The 19,072-nt window shown below is 43.1% G+C and overlaps 1 protein-coding gene and 1 pseudogene across 2 annotated transcripts in view; one reads left to right on the top strand and one right to left on the bottom strand.

The window, feature by feature from the left end:
- The window catches only part of KIAA1217 (KIAA1217 ortholog), a 295,639-nt gene extending 285,741 nt beyond the window's left edge, over positions 1-9,898 (top strand). The window contains 5 exon segments of the mRNA XM_028751294.2: positions 1,225-1,344; positions 5,282-6,832; positions 7,336-7,461; positions 8,189-8,534; positions 8,537-9,898. Coding sequence (XP_028607127.2) covers positions 1,225-1,344; positions 5,282-6,832; positions 7,336-7,461; positions 8,189-8,534; positions 8,537-8,703 — 2,310 coding nt within the window. The 3' untranslated portion in view covers positions 8,704-9,898.
- Positions 9,899-15,084: 5,186 nt separating this feature from the next.
- On the bottom strand, positions 15,085-19,039 carry LOC144329306 (rho GTPase-activating protein 21 pseudogene; annotated as a pseudogene). Its single transcript, XR_013394794.1, has 2 exons — positions 18,765-19,039; positions 15,085-17,708 (listed from the first exon to the last, which is right to left on the bottom strand). The product of XR_013394794.1 is annotated as a rho GTPase-activating protein 21 pseudogene (transcript).
- Positions 19,040-19,072: the final 33 nt, after the last annotated feature.

Below are 19,072 nucleotides of genomic sequence, written 5' to 3'. Positions count from 1 at the left end.
CTCAGGTGTAAGTAAATGGGATAAGAGGGGGGAAGCTTATTTCTATGCCTTTCTGGTGCACACATCCATTTCATATACAGGTACAACTGGTTCACGTCAGGAAAAACTGGATTTGAAGGCGGATTTGAATATTCGTGGCCATAAACAGGCCCAAAGATCAGAGTTCGATTCCAGTGGTTTGAACTCTGGATCCTATTGTCAGCAAGAAAGTATTCAGAACTTGCCTAAGGATTATCTAGCCTGCTCGTTCATTGTAACATAGGAATGGTTTCTCTGTGACCTTGCTGAAGTCTAGGGGCACAATCTAACAACTGTCAGTCACAATCAAGTCCCGTTCTATTGCTCTTGAGAGCTGTGACTGACTTGGGCTAGATTGTGTTGCTTACTATGCAATTGGTATTGACTGCATATTTGACGTGCACTTTGGGGGCACTCTTCATGCCAGAGTCTGTGGAAGACAAAACTATTCATTTTATTAAAATAATATCTCCACTGGCTCTCACATCTGTCAGTGATTCCAAGAAGGAGGTGAACACATAGATGGTTATCAAGCTTCAACAAATCTTCTCATGGGGCTCACTATGATGGCAGGCCCTCCTTGCTGTGGCAAACTAATGAGGTAATAATATTCTGGGGTGCTTTTATTTTTACTGTTGGTCACAACTTGCTCTTATTCAAAAGGTGTAGAATTCTTGTTCTAAAGAACTAGCAGCTGTAGATTCCAGCTCTAAAACAAGGCCGGGGAGTGGAGTGTGGAACTTGATTCTCTTTCAGTAACTTTTTTGCAGCCTGTAACATTTCAAACAATTAGTGTGGACTGGAAGAGAGAGAAACCATTATTGAATTTATAACTTTGTATGCCACATAAAGATCTCTGGGTAACATTAGCTGTGGCATAATTGTCAGGTTAAAGGTTTGTTTTAAATAAACCCGCATGACATGAGGCATGTAGTTTCATCAGCCAATGCATATAGTATTGCTGTGCTGTCATTTTGAGACAGGGCTTCACAGCTGGCCAGTAGGAACTAACCCTTAGCTTTTCAGCCTAGACATAATTTCTGAGCCCCTGTTGTTGATATAGCCTTGTTTGATCAGAGTTGGTCCTGAAGAAGCTCAGAGGAAAAAAGTAAGCAAGCAAACTCTTGACTGGAATGGCTCAAGGAAGTGACTTGGCTCTTGATTGGAAAAGGTCTTCCGATAACCTGCCATGTTTTAACTCTCTAGGCTTTCCAGAAGTGCTCTTACATGGATGTAAACTCAAACAGCCATGTTGAACAGTCCAGAAATGACACTCACACAAAAGATGCAAGGCCTGTGGCCTTAATACTTCCCAAGGAGAAGAAGGTAACAGTGGCGTTTGAGTTCTGCCACATCCTCTTGGCCTCACCTTCTTCCCTTGCTTCCAAACTAACCCTGTGCCTTGTGCCTTGTTTACTCTCTCTCTTTCTCTCTCTCTTTGTGCTGTGTTGGCTGTGTTTTCATGTATCTAGATTTGTGACCCGTCTTAGCACCAAGGTTCTCAAGATGCTACTAGCCTTTAGGAAAACAGAATTAATATGTGGTGAATGACGAAATGTTTAAGTGACTCAACACAAATCTTAGGATTACCTCTGTTGTACAGTGGGGTACAAATGCTCTTAAGGCATTTTTATTTTTAAATTTTCTATCACACCTAATTTTCCCGGGGAACTAAAGGTGGCTAACAAATGTGTAGCAGAATAGAAAACAGGTATCAATCCCCAAAACCAACCAACTGTGCAATCAAAATTCTAATGTAAATCTGAAATAAATTTTAACCATTCCAACACGAACATCACCTAAGGTTCTCTTCTTGAGACCAAAGAAAGGATACAGTGTTTAAACATACAGTCATACCTCATGTTGTGTCCGCTTCAGGTTACATCTTTTCAAGTTGTGTCCCGCGGCAAGCCTGGAAGTACTGGAATGGTTACTTCCGGGTTTTGCTGCTAAATCGCGCCCCACGCATGCAGACGCGGCGCTTCTGGATGTGAACGCTTTGAGTTGTGGGCATGCCTCCAGGACGGATTACGTCCGCAAATCAAGTTTCCACTGTAGTGATCTGAGTGTCTGTAAGACGCAGTGTTTGAATTTGGCTCTGAGAATACTAAGCTAAGGAAATTGAAATAGTGTCCATTTTGCTGCAGACCAGTGAAAAACTGCAATCCTACGTACACTTACCAGAGAGTAAGCTTCATTGACCACAGCGGAACAGTTCCTGAGTAAACACAGTATTGCTTTGAAAGTTTGCTTTATAATAAGAGGAGCAGTAGCTGGAATACATATGATAACACCAACTGGGGAAAGCAATTGCATGTTTCAATATTGCTTTCAACGCAATAGCTCTAAAGCTCCAGGCAGGCAAACTGTTACACAAAGCAGATTCCTTTCTAATTTTTGCATTCATGGTTAGGGGACTTTTGGGGTGGTATTAATACATGCTTAGGAATTCTGAGATGGGCTATAACTGAAGTAGAATCAGGTGGAATTAAGATGCTGCACCTGAAGAAAAATATAACTCCCATTTGTTCAACTTCCTGTTCCAGGGAACAAAGCCATCTTTTCCTTCCCTAGCAAAGATAAACACAATCCAGACCATAGAATATCTCAGGCAGGGAGAAGGTGCCAAACCGGGGGGGAACTCATAATAGTATGACTATACTATAGACCAGACTAGATAATCATAGACTTGTGGACCTGGAAAGGACGACGAGGGTCAAGCCCCTGCAATAGCAGGAATCTTTTGCCCATAGTGTAGTTTGAACCCGCAACCCTGAGATTAAGAGTCTCATGCTCTACTGACTGAGCTATTCTGGAGGGCAGCTTTGTATAGGTATACTCAACACCTCTAACTTGGCATACTCAAGGCAGCATTCAATGTTGGCTTCCCGATTTCCTGCAACTGGCGAGATGAAACACACAGTGAGCCATCTCTCTCATGTGCCCTGAACGGCATGTAGCCCTTTGCTAGCTTTAAATAATAATACTGAATAGCCTTTTGACCCTAGAAGCCAGAATATTTCCAACAACACATGAAACACTTCATGCCAATTGTCCATGTAATGCCACCTACATCTTTGGCTCTTTTTGACTTCTGCTTGGTTTGCATGAAACCTTTTTCACCTTTTCTCCTAGGAGGGGTTATGGTTTCCTTGACGTGCTAACAAACCACATATGCATGGGGTGGGAGAAAGTTTTAAGTTGCCTCTTGTACAATGATAGTTGTCTTCCAAACTCTTGTACTGTGCTATGTTTTTAAAATCAAGACACCTGTGTTGAAAAACAAGTAGTTCACTTGCACTTGTGATGGCTTTAGTGTGACAGGATAGTAATTCTGATTCTGGAGACTGATACAGTTGGTGTATCAATGGACAGGGCTGCGACACGGAGGCCCAGCAAAGTTGAGCATTTGCTGGGGGCCTCCTGAAGAGAGCCCCATGGATCTGCTACACTTACTTATTGGGGGGCAGAGCCTGGACACTGCCTTGCCCAAGAGCACTCCAAAAACTGCAGCAGATCCTGCCATTAGACTATGATTGTTATCTAATGTGGATGGAAAATCCTATATTCTCAAATTATGTGACTATACCTTTTTCGTTGTGGTCCAGCAACAATTTTGCTTGAAGTTGTTTCTGCTATGAACAGACTAAAACTGTACCAATGGAAGCAGCTGTTTCCAGGCTTACTCTTCTTTTGACTCTATATCTCATCATTGCACATCCCTTTGTAGCCCTGCTGGTCACTGTAACAAGTTGGGAGCACCTTTTTACTGAACTAGCAATAATGCATTTGAAATGCAAAGGCAAGATGTCCCGTTCTCCCCCGCAGCCAGTCACTTTTGGAGCCGTTTTTGCAAACCAGGAGTGATAAATGCACCTCAGTACACATGAGGACCGTTGTAGTGTTGCAAGTAGATGCTGGAGCTAGCCAGGGTGTGTGTGTGTGTGTGCAGGGAAAAAGGGCTCTTGCAGCAGGCCCTGCTGCCAAAATGCATAGGCTGTGCCAGCAGACTTACTTAATCCATTTTCAGCAGAAACAGACACCGTTGTACCTTGCAGTGGGAGGTACAACTTCTTTTCCCAGGGTGCTGCCTCTTCAACCACACCCGGTATTTTGACCTCTTGCTTTTCTCCATTCCTATAAAATAAGGTCTTGACTGTGCACATAAAAATCCACTTTCGTATCAGTTGCGACATTCAGTACTAAGGTCAACATCAGCAGAGACTGAGGATGAGGGGTAGGAAATGCCACCAGCAATATTCTGGCCACCATCTAATCTAATACCAGGTTTGAATGTGATTGTTTTGCAAGACTTCTTTGCAAGCCACTCTTGAGAGCCTCTTGGGTTAGAAAGAAAAATGTAGCTCTTCTAAATAAACAAGCTCCGAAAGCTATTTACCGTAGGCACCCCTGTGTTATTTGGGTAGCACAATCAAGTGCCAAGGGATGCCTTTCTGGGCCTCTCTGCCTTGCCCTGGGGGCTCTCCCTAGGCCACACTCCTCTTTGCCCCTGCTCCACAGCCTCCTCCAGTTCTTCTGCCTGGCTGACCTGTGTCCTTGAACTCTAACCATGCCCATGGATGAGTGTACACATAAAAACCTCTGGCTTTTGTGTGGCTGGACCATAACCTACAGTACCAAGATAAGAGAGTCACTTCCGTTGCCCCACCTTCCACTTAGATGTGACCCCTGAAAGGTTGCTCACTGGAGAATGCAGCCCTCCAGCTGGAGAAAAACAAAAACCCCACCCGCTAATCAAATGTAATGGTTATACCAGAGGAAGAGGCCTTTCTGAGCTAGCCAGCTTGGAGAACTGGCTTAAATGTTAGCAGTCAGCATTCTAGTCCAAATGGTGCGGTCACTGTTTCCTAACAAAGTTTAGTCCAACAGCCTAAATGAAAGGTTTCTGTTTCATACAAAACAATCGTTGAAAGGGAGGAATATTATCAAGATGGCACAAATGTTGTACAGGATGTAAAGTCTATGGAGGGGTTGCTTAAAGGACTCATTCTAGAACCCGTTGTCTGCCTGCATAGTTTTGTGTGTAATGCAAAGTTCTACCAGATTTGGAGTAAACCGCTGGAAGAGGTGCAAAAATCCGCTGAAGACCATGGAAATGGCTCTGCATTGATGTAGAAAGTGTCCCGTTCACATTATCTGTACTTTATCTGATGATGTGCTAAATAATTGGGGGGAAATAGTTACTGAGGGATACAACTTTTTTTTTAAGGCTGGGACTAAGTAATGCAACTCTTCCCCCTAGGTGTATGGGGAGGCAACAAAAGATAGTGACCATCCCAAGCACCAGACAGAAGAGATGGTCTCGGATGCTCCCAGCATTGCTGAAAACTCTGCCTTCAGCAAAGATTTGCTTTTGGAGAATAAGGAGTATGCACAAACAAATTCTCTTAAGCTGAAAACAAACTGCCCCATTGTGTTAGACAATGAAAGGAAGACGGAGCCTGAAGAAGCGCAATGTCTCGCAGTTGAAACTGGAAGACAAAGGTCAACTAATGCTGCACTTAGAGAGACTGGTCATGGTTTGCCCCAGAATGAGCCTCTCAGTGGTGCAGGGGCACCTCCTGTCAGTCAAACAGACTCATACACTCAGGAGGCTTCTCCTAAGTCTCCAGAGGAACAAGAAATGTCTGCTGGGGCCTATAATCAAGTTGTGCTGAGGCATAAGGCACCTAGAAATGTTACCTTAAATAGTATGGATGAGGTAGAGTCGCCAACTAGCTCTCCAAGTGATGAAAGCCCACCATCGGAGAACATTGCTTTCATGATTACCAAAACAGCAGTCCAGTTTCTGTCCAGTGGAGAGGTCCATGACATAGTCAACAGGCAGGGAGAAGATGTGCAGACTGTGAACATTGATTCCAGAAAGGAAGCAACATCCCAACAAGGGACGCTAGAGAACCGTGAAAGTGAAGAGCCCGTGGTCTGCTTGGACAAAAAGCCAGTAATCATTATTTTTGATGAGCCAATGGACATCCGATCAGCTTATAAAAGACTTTCAACGATATTTGAGGAATGTGATGAAGAGCTGGAAAAAATGATGACAGAAGAGAAGATAGAGGAAGAAGAGGAGGAAGAAGAAGAAGACCAAGAACCTGAGACACGTGGTGCCCGTAACATAGGAGTTACCAGTGCAGACAGTCATAGGAGTCATGGGGCTGATGATGCAACAAGCGGCAGATTTGAGCAGGACTTCAGACAATGCTATCTGTCTAATTCAGCGACTCAAGCCAAACTCCCTGAAGGGCAGGAAACAGACGAGATGGATCTCAGGAAACCTCCTTACATTTATGCGCCACATCCAGAGTCAAAGCTGGACACTCCCGATACAAAGAAGAAATTCAAGTTTAAATTCCCTAAAAAGCAGCTGGCTGCTCTTACGCAGGCAATCCGCACAGGGACTAAAACCGGCAAGAAAACTTTGCAAGTGGTTGTGTATGAAGAGGAGGAGGAGGACGGCACTGTGAAACAGCACAAAGAGGCAAAAAGGTTTGAAATCCCGAGCAGTCGGCCCGATGACGCTTCAGGGAAGGAGGAGCCAAACCTAACTGTACAGACTTCTAGGACTGAAGAAATTAGAAAGAACACGTACAGGACTCTGGACAGCCTGGAGCAGACTATTAAGCAACTGGAGAGCACTATTAGTGAGATGAGCCCCAAATCAGTTTCTGAAGCTCCAGCCCGATCGGAGGGAACTTCTGTCCCGGGCTTTTTCTCACCAAAAGAACCCCTAGCGCTGGAAGAGACTATTGCTGATGTTGAACCCCCCTCCTCAATACCGTCAACTTCACGTAAGGTACTTTAGTATGAGAAATCACAACTCCAGCTGCTTTCTAAAACAAAATCTGCCGTAATAATTACCATTAAGCAAGAGGTGTCTTCTGATTGGTTTGCTTCCTTTCGGGTGGCTTGTTTGGTGCATCCATTAGGTGTCTAACAGCTAATAGATTTGTGTGTGGTTTTATTTTTAAAAAATAAAATAAAATCTCTCCTGCTGATTGGTGATGGGCAATCAAAGGAAGCTTGGTCAGCTGTGGGCGAATCAAAATACCTGGGACTGCCAGTTAAACGTAGGTTGATCTGTAGTTGAGCCTTTGACCTCCATTTTTGATTCCTGGAATTAACACCAGTGGTGTGCCTTGTGGTGTGGATCCTTTTGGTGCTTCCCGTGCATGCCTTGGGGGCTTTGCCTTCTCACTCAAAGCAGCTTTGGCCATGGTGCGTGAGCCTCCACCTTGCCCATGCACTGATGCTCACCCCACGTTTCCCTTATCTCTCCCCCCTTCCCCTTCCTCACAGGGTTCAACCAGCACTTCACAGACCAGCAGGATGCCAATCCCTGCAGCCGCAAAAAGTAGACAGCAAAGCAACGCAGACAAAACAAGCAAACCGCACAAGCTACAGGATCAACGCCAGTACAGACAGGTAGTTTTACCCTAAACCCAAAGCTTGGGTTGGACTTGAAAGCGGATTGTGTGTGTTTGGTAAATGTGTAAGTCAAGTGACCGACTTGGATGATACCAAATAATGGACTTTTGTCTTCCCGCTGAAATCTGGAATTGGAAATCCAGGGGAATTGGGGGGGGGGCATGAAAATATTTAACAGTAGCATTGTCTCTCTCTCCCCCCCCCCCATGCTTGCGCATGTCTACAGTAAACCATCTCCTGCTTTTTTGAGTTTTGTTCCAGTACTCGGCTGCAGTTTCCTAAATGTCAGCGACGGGAACAGATGCAGTTTGAAGCATTTCAGATGACACTGTCAATACTAACTCCCTGTTTAACAGACCGCAGTGAGAGCCTATTAACCACCCACCAAAATGTTTCCACCCTCACCTAACAACCCTACAAGCATGGCCAATGTGGTGAACAGCCCAGTTTTTGTGGCGCCCTCCTTTCCCCACCCTCTCTCCTGTCAACCTCTCCCCCACTCTGTCCATCTTCTGTCCCGTAGCTGAGGGAGGGGTGGCAGGAAGGAAGGAGGGAGGGAAGCCTCCCAGGTCCAGCCCATAGGTGCAAGATTTAGTGCAGCTTCAGAGACTCTATATCCATTCTTCCTTTCTGCAAGCCTATTTTCCCATACAGCTCCTCTTTTTTTTTGGTTTATTGTGTATGTTGACTTAAATTGTCTCCCACCATCTTTATTTATTTACAGGCTAATGGAAGTGCTAAGAGAGCTGGTGGGGACTGTAAGGCCACTTCCCCTAACCTGTCTGCTTCAAAAATTCCAGCCTTTCCTTCCACCTCTGGGAAAAGTAGCTCTGTTTCTAGTGGTGATAGCACTAACCTTCTGAGCCCCCCTACTAAAGCCTCTGCCCCTTCTTCTAACCCTCTCAGTCCTCCAACAGGTCGCCCTCCTCATTCCGCTTCCCTAATCCCCTCTGTCTCGAATGGCTCCTTGAAGTTCCAGAGTCCCGCTCACCCAGCTAAAGGTCACCATCCTCTTTCATTCTCAATACAGACTCAAAATGGCCGGCCACCCCCTCTTCCTCCAGCTCCCTTTTCTCCTCCTCCTCCTTCTCTCCCTCCTCCTCCTCTCCCCCATCACTGAGTCAAGGTTCGAAGAGCATCCGCTCGATCCACACACCCAGCTTCACCAGCTACAAGTCCCAGAACGGAACTGTCAGCAAACCCGCCCAATCTTCCTCCGTCACCAAGGAATCAACTTAAAAGCTCTGTACCGGCTAGTGCAAGTTGCAGACAAAATCTTCTCAGTTGCTGATGTCGACATTGCCCACCGGTATTGCAGCTGAGGAACACATACCAAATTTGCTGTAGAGTTTCAGGCGCAAATGCGAAACTTGTGCTAAATACTGGGTTATTACAAGTGAGAGACAAAAAGTAGTTTTGTAGGCATTCGCTGCTGTCAAAATGCCAGAGAGGGGAGGGCGAGGGTGGGGGCTGGTTGGGTTCCCTTCAGCCAGAAACTGTTACAAAAAGTACAATGGGAGTATGAATGAAACTAGTATGAGTGCACAGAAATGGATCGAGCATGAAAATAAAGTGTATTAAAGCGAGTTATTTTGTATAAAGCTATTTTTAAGTATGAGAACTAAACATCGTGTGATAATGCAAAATTATAAAACTGAAACTAAGATATTTTTCTTTTATTTTAGTTTTATCCAAATTTGTTACAGATTTCTATTTTTGTCAAAAAACAAAAACAAAAAAACCCCTTCATGGTTACTTTCAGAAATCTTTTTTGCCAAAACATTTGATACTGTTATAACGTACATTTTGATAGTTATGCTGAACACCTTCCTCTGCACAAGCGACAAGAGTTAAGACTGAGACTGACGTGGTAGGAGGCAACTTTACCTATTGCACTGCCATTCAGATTATATTTAATAATAATTTGCGATGCCAAGGAAAAAAATTGTTTTTACATTTAGGCATTTGCTGATTCCCTTTTGCTTCCTTCATTTTTCCATTTTACTGAGACCTGGGTAAAAATCATGTAGTACTACCATGTGGATTATTTTTTAAAAGTGTATACTTCTGTACTGTTCTGTATAATGGAAAAACCTCTGTACATATTATAATATAAATATATAAATATAAATATATAAATATAAAATATAAGTACAGTATGCGGCTGGGCACAGACAAGATTAGTTTTCGACACCAAAGGTCCATTTTATGCATGGTTCTCAAGTACACTTTGGGAAAAGGTCAGTGAGGGACAACTGGGAGTTGCCAAGGGGGGGTGGGGGTGGGCAGGGATGGGTTTCAAAAAGCAAGCTGTGTGGCAAGGCGAGTGGTTCTTTTTGTAAATATCTTATTTGTACAACTCTATAATACAGAAGCAAAAAAAAAAAAAAACCTTTGCAAAAATAAAGGGCTGCATGCTTATGTTGTGGTATGATTTCTCACTAATCAATTATTTCATAGTTTTCATACTAGCCCACTGAAAGAAAAGGGCGTAAGCACTTTAAAGTCGTGGTGGGTTGTGTCTGCTGTTTGCTATAAATACATACGAAGGTGAGCAACTTCATGCATTAACCAAAATGCACTAGTTTTACATGTTTTGTGAGTGGCAGCTGTCTCAACCCGCCTAATGGTAGGGCCAGCACCAGCCCGTACACAGAGGACAGTGCGTAAATGGCTACTAGGCTATACACTGCCTGTGGCAGGATGCCCTTGAATGCCTGCTGCTGGGAATCACATGTGGGGAGTGTTGCTGCACTCAGGTCTTACCTGTGGGTTTCCCATAGGCCTCTGGTTGGAAGGTGGAATAGGATGCTGGACTAGATGGGCCAATGGCTTGATCCAGCAGGGCACCTTGTCTACAAGTGGCCATTTTGCTGCAGGAAATCATGATGGGAAGCTGAGGACCAATGCAGCTTCCTGTCTCAAATTTTTTGTGTTATGCAAGCACCACAGTTAGTGGCAGCCACCACAGTGGTGGCTGCCACTAACATAGGGACAACATCCTGCTTGTCTTGCTTGTTTTATAATAACGTGCGGCAGATTATCATGCTGGCCCAATACTGCAATCTGCAAAAATGTAAGTGAACAGAAGCCTCTTACGTGACCTTGGTCAGGAATTTTAAGGAGCCAGTAGTTTTTAAATTAGGGCAGTTTTCAAAGGAACGGTCTCCCATCTGAATCCAAAATGGCAGCCACCTGACTTCGAGACATAAAAGAAAGCCTGCTCCTTGATCTCAGGAACCATCACGCAAAATCTGGTTACAATATCTTAAGAAGTGTCCAAATATATAGTGAAAAAACAACTTTTCCAAATTATATAGTTGATACTTCCAACACACACATCTTGCAACTGCATACCTTTGGAAGCAAGTAAAACAACACTCTGTTAAGAGCAAGTCACAAACATAAAGTTCTTGCATATCAGTCCACCCAGTGGATGGTCTACATTTGCCCTTGCATGCATGCATGCATGCATAAATAAATAAATATCCATATCTATTATCTATATAGGAATAAAGTAAGATTGAAAAACAATTTCAGTTTACAGGAAAAAGTTTCTGCTCACTTGGAAGATGGATTCTTAGGTGCTGATGCAGCATGTGAAAGTTCCTTAATTTTTTTAAGGTTCTGAGAGCCCCATCTCCAGCTAGCTGATATTACTCCTTGTAGACAAAGGCTACCAGAAAAGTGGGAAGGTGAGTGGTAGGCCCACCTTTACCATTTGGGGGAAGAGGTTTAGGAAACTTCCACCATTACCAGTTGTTCAGCATTACAACCACTCATTGCTCCAGAGTGTTACTAACTTTATTTATATCCACCCTCTTCAAAGGCAGCTCTCAACATCATTTAAAAAGTCCACACACAAAGCTACAAAACAAATTTATGTTTCTGCCAGCAGAGCCAGCACAATCAACCCACAAATCAAGCAGCCCTTGGGCAAAATTCTCCCTTGAACATGTACATTTTATGCATTTGCTGAAGGCCTAGAGCAGGGATAACTCTGAGAACTCTGATTTAAGAGAGGGGCAGAGCTTTTCCTCCCAAAGCAATGGTGGTGACATTCTGGCTAACTCTTGTTTTTTAAGAATGCCAGTGCCTCTTTTTTAAAAAAGCACTGACTGCTGGTATCCATCTTTTGACCAATCTTGGTGAACCTGGAAATGCTGCGGTCTGGGTAAAGTAGACATAAATCCAAATGCCACGGCAAATACCAAGACAAACTTCTGATAAGCACCTGAATTTTCAGATTTCGGGGTATATTATTAATAACACAATTGCCATCAGCATGTGTGACACTTTACAATCTAAGAGGGCTCATCCCTTAAGGACCTGACAATCTGAAATTTGGCACATGAGAGGCACGAAGAGGCAAACAGTGTGTTTCCGTCGCATATACAGTGGTGCCCCGCAAAACGAATGCCTCGCAAGATGAAAAACTCGCTAGACGAAAGGGTTTTCTGTTTTTTGAGTCGTTCCGCAAGACGAATTTCCCTATGGGCTTGCATCGCAAGTTCTTGCGAGTTTGTTTCCTTTTTCCTAAAGCCGCTAAGCCGTTAATAGCCGCTAAGCCGCTAAGCCACTAATAGCCATGCTTCGCAAGACGAAAAAACCGCAAGATGAAGAGACTCGCGGAACGGATTAATTTCGTCTTGCGAGGCACCACTGTACTCAGTTACAGTAAGGCATGAGATCTGGGGCAGGGGGTGTTCCAAAGGCTTACATGGAGACAGATGTCAAGTGGTTTGAAATAAAATATATATGCTGCCATATCATAAAGTATCAGGGTGGCACAGAACAACATGTACACAGCAAAACTTAAGACATGATTTAAAACACCACAAAATAATCATTGAAATGGCTGAGCAATCAAAAACACCTTAGACAACTGCATAGGCCTATTGGCATAAAATGCTCTTCAAGAGAAGCCTGAAGGTAATGCTGCCTGCCGAATCCTCAAGAGTGTCTTCTACAGCATGAAACCAGTGACGCAAAATGCCTGACATCTATCGGAAGCCAGTGAGGCCTCTAACACGGGAGACAACTAGCATCATGCAGTAAAGACCAAAAGGGTAGAGGAAGCAATATAGTTTCAGATAGTGGAGGAAGGTGACTGAGTGGTAAGAGTGAAGGCTTTACAGGCAGGGATGCTTGTGCCTGTAGTGGACCATAGTCCTCTATGGCAAATGGAGAAGAGGGCAGGGACAGGGAAGCGACCATGGAAGACATCAAACGGAAGAACTAAGTGCTTGAATTGGCTCTAGGAGCAGACAGGAAGCCAGTCTTATGATCAAAGGAAAAGGGGGGCAATTCATTTTGGAAGCAGGTAAGAGAGACAAGGGCCGTTCCAAGGTGGGAAAGTTTGAAAGGCAACAAACTCAAACCAGGGTTTCCACCAAAGGGGCAGAGAATAAAGGCCGTATTTTTGCAACGTTGAAATGGTGGGCGCAAGAGTACTTGACAAAGGATGGAACACAGGGAACAAAGGGACAGAAGAACCAAAGACAAAAAGAAGCCTTTCTATCTGCTCAACTGTATGATAAAGTGGGACTGGGATATATTGAGTTTGAGATGACACTGGAAATCTCCTGACTCAAAATCTTCTGCCTAACGTTAGGGCTGGCCCCAGATGTGACAGTGAAAGGCATCTGATTATAAAACTCCAAAGAGAAGGTCTAACAAGGAGGGTGTGCACATATAGAATCATAAATAATTATGAACATACACGGTGTATAAAACATCAGAGATAAAAGTCTGAAGCTGTATCACTTCATAACTAAATTAAAATGAGGGTTCATTAATAAAACTCTTAGGGGTACAGCAGACTGTTTCTCTCCACATCCCACCCTCACTCCAATCTGGACTGAATACAAGCAAGTTTGTGCAAAGAAGCTTATTTATATACTGCTTTTCACTTATACATTTATGAATCGCAATGCAATTCACAATATACATAAAATCATTAAAACCAGCATTCCAAATATCAAGAGAGTCATAATTTCAACAACTACAGCTTCAAGAACCAAAAGAGTACTGCATACAGTCAGGAAACACCAAGGTAAGCAGAAAGGTCTTTTAACTGTCTATGAAAGCACCTCATCCTCAGTACCTGACTGATCTCCATAGGGAACTCAATCCACAAAATGGGAACAAACTCTCTTTTAAACCCTGGCCTAGCACATTTCAATAGGTCATGGTACAGTCAGGAGAGCACAGCCCGTAGATCAAAGTTGTATGGGCGCACATTATGACTCATTGCAAACAGCTCTAAAATATGTTGCACTGCAGGCTACTGAAACTACTTCTATTAGCTCTTTTCCACAAGTTCCAGCAGCTTACATAGAAACGAAGCACCCTGCTACCATTGTGTGAATTGGCCCCAATATGCAACACAATGGTGTTGGTCTGCAGCTACCAAAAACACTTGTGGCACTTGTCCATGTGTGTCTCCATCTTCGGTCAACCAGCTGCTCTGAAGGTATAAATTTCTACACACACATACATAAATAACCACCTCATCCACTCCACAGCTCTTGAATGAATCGGGATCCTGTCCCTGAAAACTAATAGCACAGCGTTTATGATGGATGCTTGAAAATACAGCCTTATAGCATGTAGCAATGGATTTATGTCAAGTTGCTGCTCATGCAAGTTGGCATTTTTTACACCACAGCAACCTCACGGTGAAAACTGAATGCATACATGAACCAGTCGTTATTTTCTTGCAGTACTCTGTACGTCCTCCTACCCCTAGTAACTGGGAAGAGGAGGTGGGGTGGAAGGAAGAAAAATATCCTTGCAATGGCTTCCTACGAATGGAACTGAAATTTCCATGGAGGTTTGAACAGTGAGGTGACCAAGGGGTTTGCTTTCATATCTTACAGCCTTTGTGCTGTGTTAATTAATCCAGAATAAATGTCCACCATGCCATACTCCTGTTACCTGATTTGTGACTTTGGGAGGGGGGTCTGAGATCCCTCAAATTGAGACTAATACCTCAGTTCAGAGCTACAGAAGAGAATCTACTGTAAGGCCTTTAAGACTCGAGACCCCAGACCATAAAACTGCAAGGAACACCATCCTCTATCTTGCAAACATGTTTATCATTTCAACATGGGAATCTGCCCTGATTCACCTGCCCAATGGCACTTGGGTGATGTTTGGAGGAGATAATGTCAAATTATCTCCTCCAAACATCATCCACCCTCACAGTAGGGCATACCTCACCCAAAATCCCCAAAGTAACTTGTGGCAGAGCTTGGAAATCCTTACAATCCAAACAAAACAAAACAGATGCCCATTAAGCCTGCACAAGGCCTTTGATATATCCAAAGCGATTCTCAGTACTGAGGCTTCTGTTTGCAAGAACAATATGACAATAAGAGTGGGCTGCAAAAGAATTAATCCACGATAAACCATCAGCCCCATCCCTAAATAAAATTCACAAACAAGCCCTGTTCAAAGCATTCATCTGTTATTTTAATAACCATTTCCTACATCATGGACCTTTTTGGCAACACTTTTCATTTTCTCATACTGGGGGGGTATAGTCAGTGAACTTAGATGATATGAACTTGACATTTTTCATTCTTCCCCCTATAAGGAAAGTCAGTCCATGCAAAGAACCATCAAAACAATTTTATTTCCAGTGTTTTAAGCGGGTATGCACACAGGCATGATACAGATTTGGATTCATTAAAGTCTTCATGCAGAATTATATTCTCAATAAAAGAAACCAGTTCCATCCAGGATCCACTATCTACACGCCTATGTTACAACATTTATATCAAATCTGGTATCTGAGGAAAAGATACAGATGGAGTATATACATTTAAGTTACTTATTTTACAGAAAGATTAAAAATTCAAGTCACATAAAACTCAAAAACTGTATTAAAACTGGAATATAAAATTCAGAAATCCAACTGGAATGCCTAAGGAATGGAAGCTCTGTACCCACCTGTGTTAAAATTTGTAAAATGTCATGAAACGTCTTACCAGTAAAATGCATTCATTTGTTGTTTATATTAACATCCTCTAATTTAACAATTATTATGGCACCCTAACAAACCAAATGAACTTTTTTTTTTTTGATGAGGCACTTGTTAGTGACTAAAGCCAAAAGAACATTTTTTTCCTGCATACTAATGCCAGTTGTCAGTCATAAAAAACATGTACACATTACATAACATGTTGCATTAGATGCTTTGTTCCACATGTGTATGCAGCAATCAAATATACTTTTATTTAAAATAAATTTATTTTTATATATTTATATTTATTTATTTATATATATATATTTTAGACTCTACCCTCCCACCCAATATTGTGGCTGTATTAATGCACCATAAAGACCTTTTCCACAGCGCATATAGATGAAACAAACCTCCTTTGAGAGCTGCAAAGTAACATCATACAGGGGGAAATAAACACATACAGAAAAACTGGGAAAGTGTTAAAAGAGAAGCTGCTAATTGAATTGCTGTAGTGGACATCTGAATTCCTCTCTCCATTTCAAAGATACTGGTAGAATCGAGATCTAACCACCTGGGTCCCAGATAATTTATGAGGATGGGCATCAACTGCTGGGCTGAAGTTGCTTTTGTTCATATTCTGGTAGCTTTCTCCATTAACATGGTCTAGTGGCTGCAGCGATCCTGACACTGGTGTTCGAGGAACCAGAGTCAAACTACTACTAGAAGAAGAGCCACCTTCCTCTGCCCACATCTCTGCAGACGAAGAGAGGTCTGTCTTTGACGAATCTGCTACTCTACTAGTGTTCTCCCGCTTGGGCTCCCCGCTTTCCCCCACGCTAAGGTCGGTTGTGCTAGTGCGTAGACGCTCTCGTGCAAGCCAGTCTGAAATGGAGAGGTCCTGTGCTGGGCATTTGGGTTTCAGCCGGTTGACGGCTGAAGCGTCTTTCTCCCTGTTGGGATTTTTCTCTTGGACTTTCCAAGAATTCAGAACACTTATTTCAGCAAAATCTCTCTGGCCTCCCAAAGTGTGCCTTCGCCTGATGTTCTTTCTCTTGGCGGTCTCTGCAGAGTTCGATTTCTGACTGCCTACTCCAAACATATCATCTGCGGACGACTTGAGCCGCAGTTTTAACCTGTCTGTAATCTTGAGTCTCCATGTGGGCTCCTGCTTTTCAGGCTCACTTCTAGCCGACGCAGCTAAGCTGCTGGTTGACTTTCCTTTCTTCATGATGTCAAACATTTTGGACACCGCTGGCGACTCCTTCTCACACTTGGCATCTCCAGAGCCTTCACTGTCCGTCTTGTGCCGGGCTGATTTCTTCCGGGATAGCGTATCACATTCGATAAGTTTGTGTGAGCTAAACAGTCTGCGGTTGTCCAGCTTGGGCGTTGAACTTCCCTCTGTGCAACTGACTTCGCTTTCTTCAGAGTTCCTCCGGCTGCCCTTTGCCACGTCTTGCGCCTTCCCCCTGAACAGCCTTTCCACTGCAGAGCTCGTGGCAAAAACGGGGAAGTCGCTCTCGCTGTCCGATTCCACAGGGCGACCTTCACTGATCAGCTCACTTCTCTCATCGTCAGCCTCCTCTCCTTTACTCTCCGCAACGGACTGCACCTCGGGGCTTAGCATGGTGGAATCCAAACCAGCTAGGTACGTGGTAGATGAAGTTGTGGAGTAATCAGAAGTGATGGAGCTGACATCAGCCGCTAAAAACTCACTGTATTTACTCTCAGGGTTGGCCAACTTTTTGCAGGAGAATCTGTGCAGAGAAGCCTGTGAAGAAGTGCTAAGCATTGTGCCTGAGTCAGAGACGGTTTCTTCCAGTTGAGAAGAGGCTTGACAAACAGGTGGTTTCGCACAATCTCTCTGGGTACTTAGCGGGAAGCTGAGATTTGGCGATCTCATGTATTTTTGGTGGTAAGGTGTTGTAGGGTCTTCCGAGGGCCCACACTCTTTCCTTGGCAACGCAGCCTCCCCCTTGGCTGCCACAGGCGGCTTCTTAACACTGCTCTCTTTTTCCTTTGGAGCTACCGTTCTCGCATTTCTCCCTGCCATTTCCTTCTCCGGTTCCTCTTTAGGTGGGTTATCTTTTGCCGAACTGCCGCAAAAGTGATCCCCTTGCTCCCTCTTGAAAAACACATTATCTAACTCATCTTCGGAGCTGCTGGGTTGCGGTTTCTCTTTTGTTTTTTTCCGCTTGCGACTGGCTGCTGCAAAGATGGAGGACTTAAGCAGTTCTCTGCTATACTGATCCTTTCCAGATCCCCAAGAACCCTGTATGGGACAGACAAGTAAACAAAACGAAATACCGTCATAATTGTCGTCCGAGGTTAGAAAACAAAAACCCATGTTTCGTTGGACACAATAAAAGCTTACATTTAAAATGTGTGTCACCTATAGAAGCATTTTTGGACTCTTACTTTAAATGGGCAAGGTGAGAAAGCTCTACCATTGTCACTGAACGGGAATGGGCCATATGACTTCTTTAATAAATTCACCAATAATAAGCACAGATCTATAGTCACCTGGTCTGAAATGGCTCCCTTTGTCTTAGGAATAAACTACCCAGAGCGAACATAAGGAAGAATATCAGAAGGAAGGTAGTGTGGGCCGAAGAGCCTTTTCCTACTGAGTTCTACTAGGATCTGCTCAGCTGAAGATATTTCCCTCCCCAAAAGTTGTCAGAATAGATAAAGATGATCATTAAAATGTATTCTGAAAGTCAGGATATTATGTATGCAATATCCAAACAGTAACACTATCTTCTAATGCTAATTCATGACTGCAATTTCCAAATATTTTATTATTACTGTTGTTATTTATTATTATCCTTCCATATATAGTTCAGGGTGATGTACAAAATATGCTGAAAACACATGAAAAACAATATAATAATAATAATAATAATAATAATAATAATAATAATAATAATAATAATATTTAAAAACATAAAATGGACACCCATGGCAGAGACCTTATCATTAACTATATTATATATATTTTCCTGAATGTACTCAACACCCTTTAATTTCAGTACAGTATAGTGCTCCGTTTATTATACCATTCTTCTTGCACCAGTGGTGCCGCCTGTGCCTTTTGCAATATAATCTATATTTACAATAAAAGACTTTCAATCCTTTTGTGGATTTGACCTTTAGAAGATTATAACTGCAAATCTTCACCCTACTCACCTGGGAGAAAGACAGGATTGCACTGAAATGCACTAAAATACCAGGAGTGTGGCATTGGTCGACTTCCCCACATCTGTATGCAAGTAACACAGCAGATAAATATTTAGCTAGAAGAAAACTTAAAAGTGCAATGATTTACCTTAGATTTTGCAGAGTCACTAGTAGCTGAATCTGTTGAGAGAGAGAAAGTCAAAAGAGAGCACTTTAGTCATCACTGCACAGAGCGTGATCTCACTCTATAGACAATGCCGGACGTATGAAAGAAGACAAGCACAGAACAAAATGTGAGAGCAAACAAGTAACAAAATAAATAAATAATCAGAACAAAGTGGATAAGAAGAGCTCACAAAGATGCAAGCTGCACCACAGAAAGCCACCGCCATGAAAGGATGCCGTGAGTTGTAGGCAGAATCAGCTCAAATGACAGAAATGGCAAAGGAGCCAAGT

Source organism: Podarcis muralis, chromosome 12, assembly GCF_964188315.1.
Source record: "Podarcis muralis chromosome 12, rPodMur119.hap1.1, whole genome shotgun sequence".
Lineage (NCBI taxonomy): Eukaryota > Metazoa > Chordata > Lepidosauria > Squamata > Lacertidae > Podarcis > Podarcis muralis.
The sequence above is the reverse complement of the archived record's forward strand: the minus strand, read 5'-3'. Positions and strand labels throughout refer to the sequence as shown.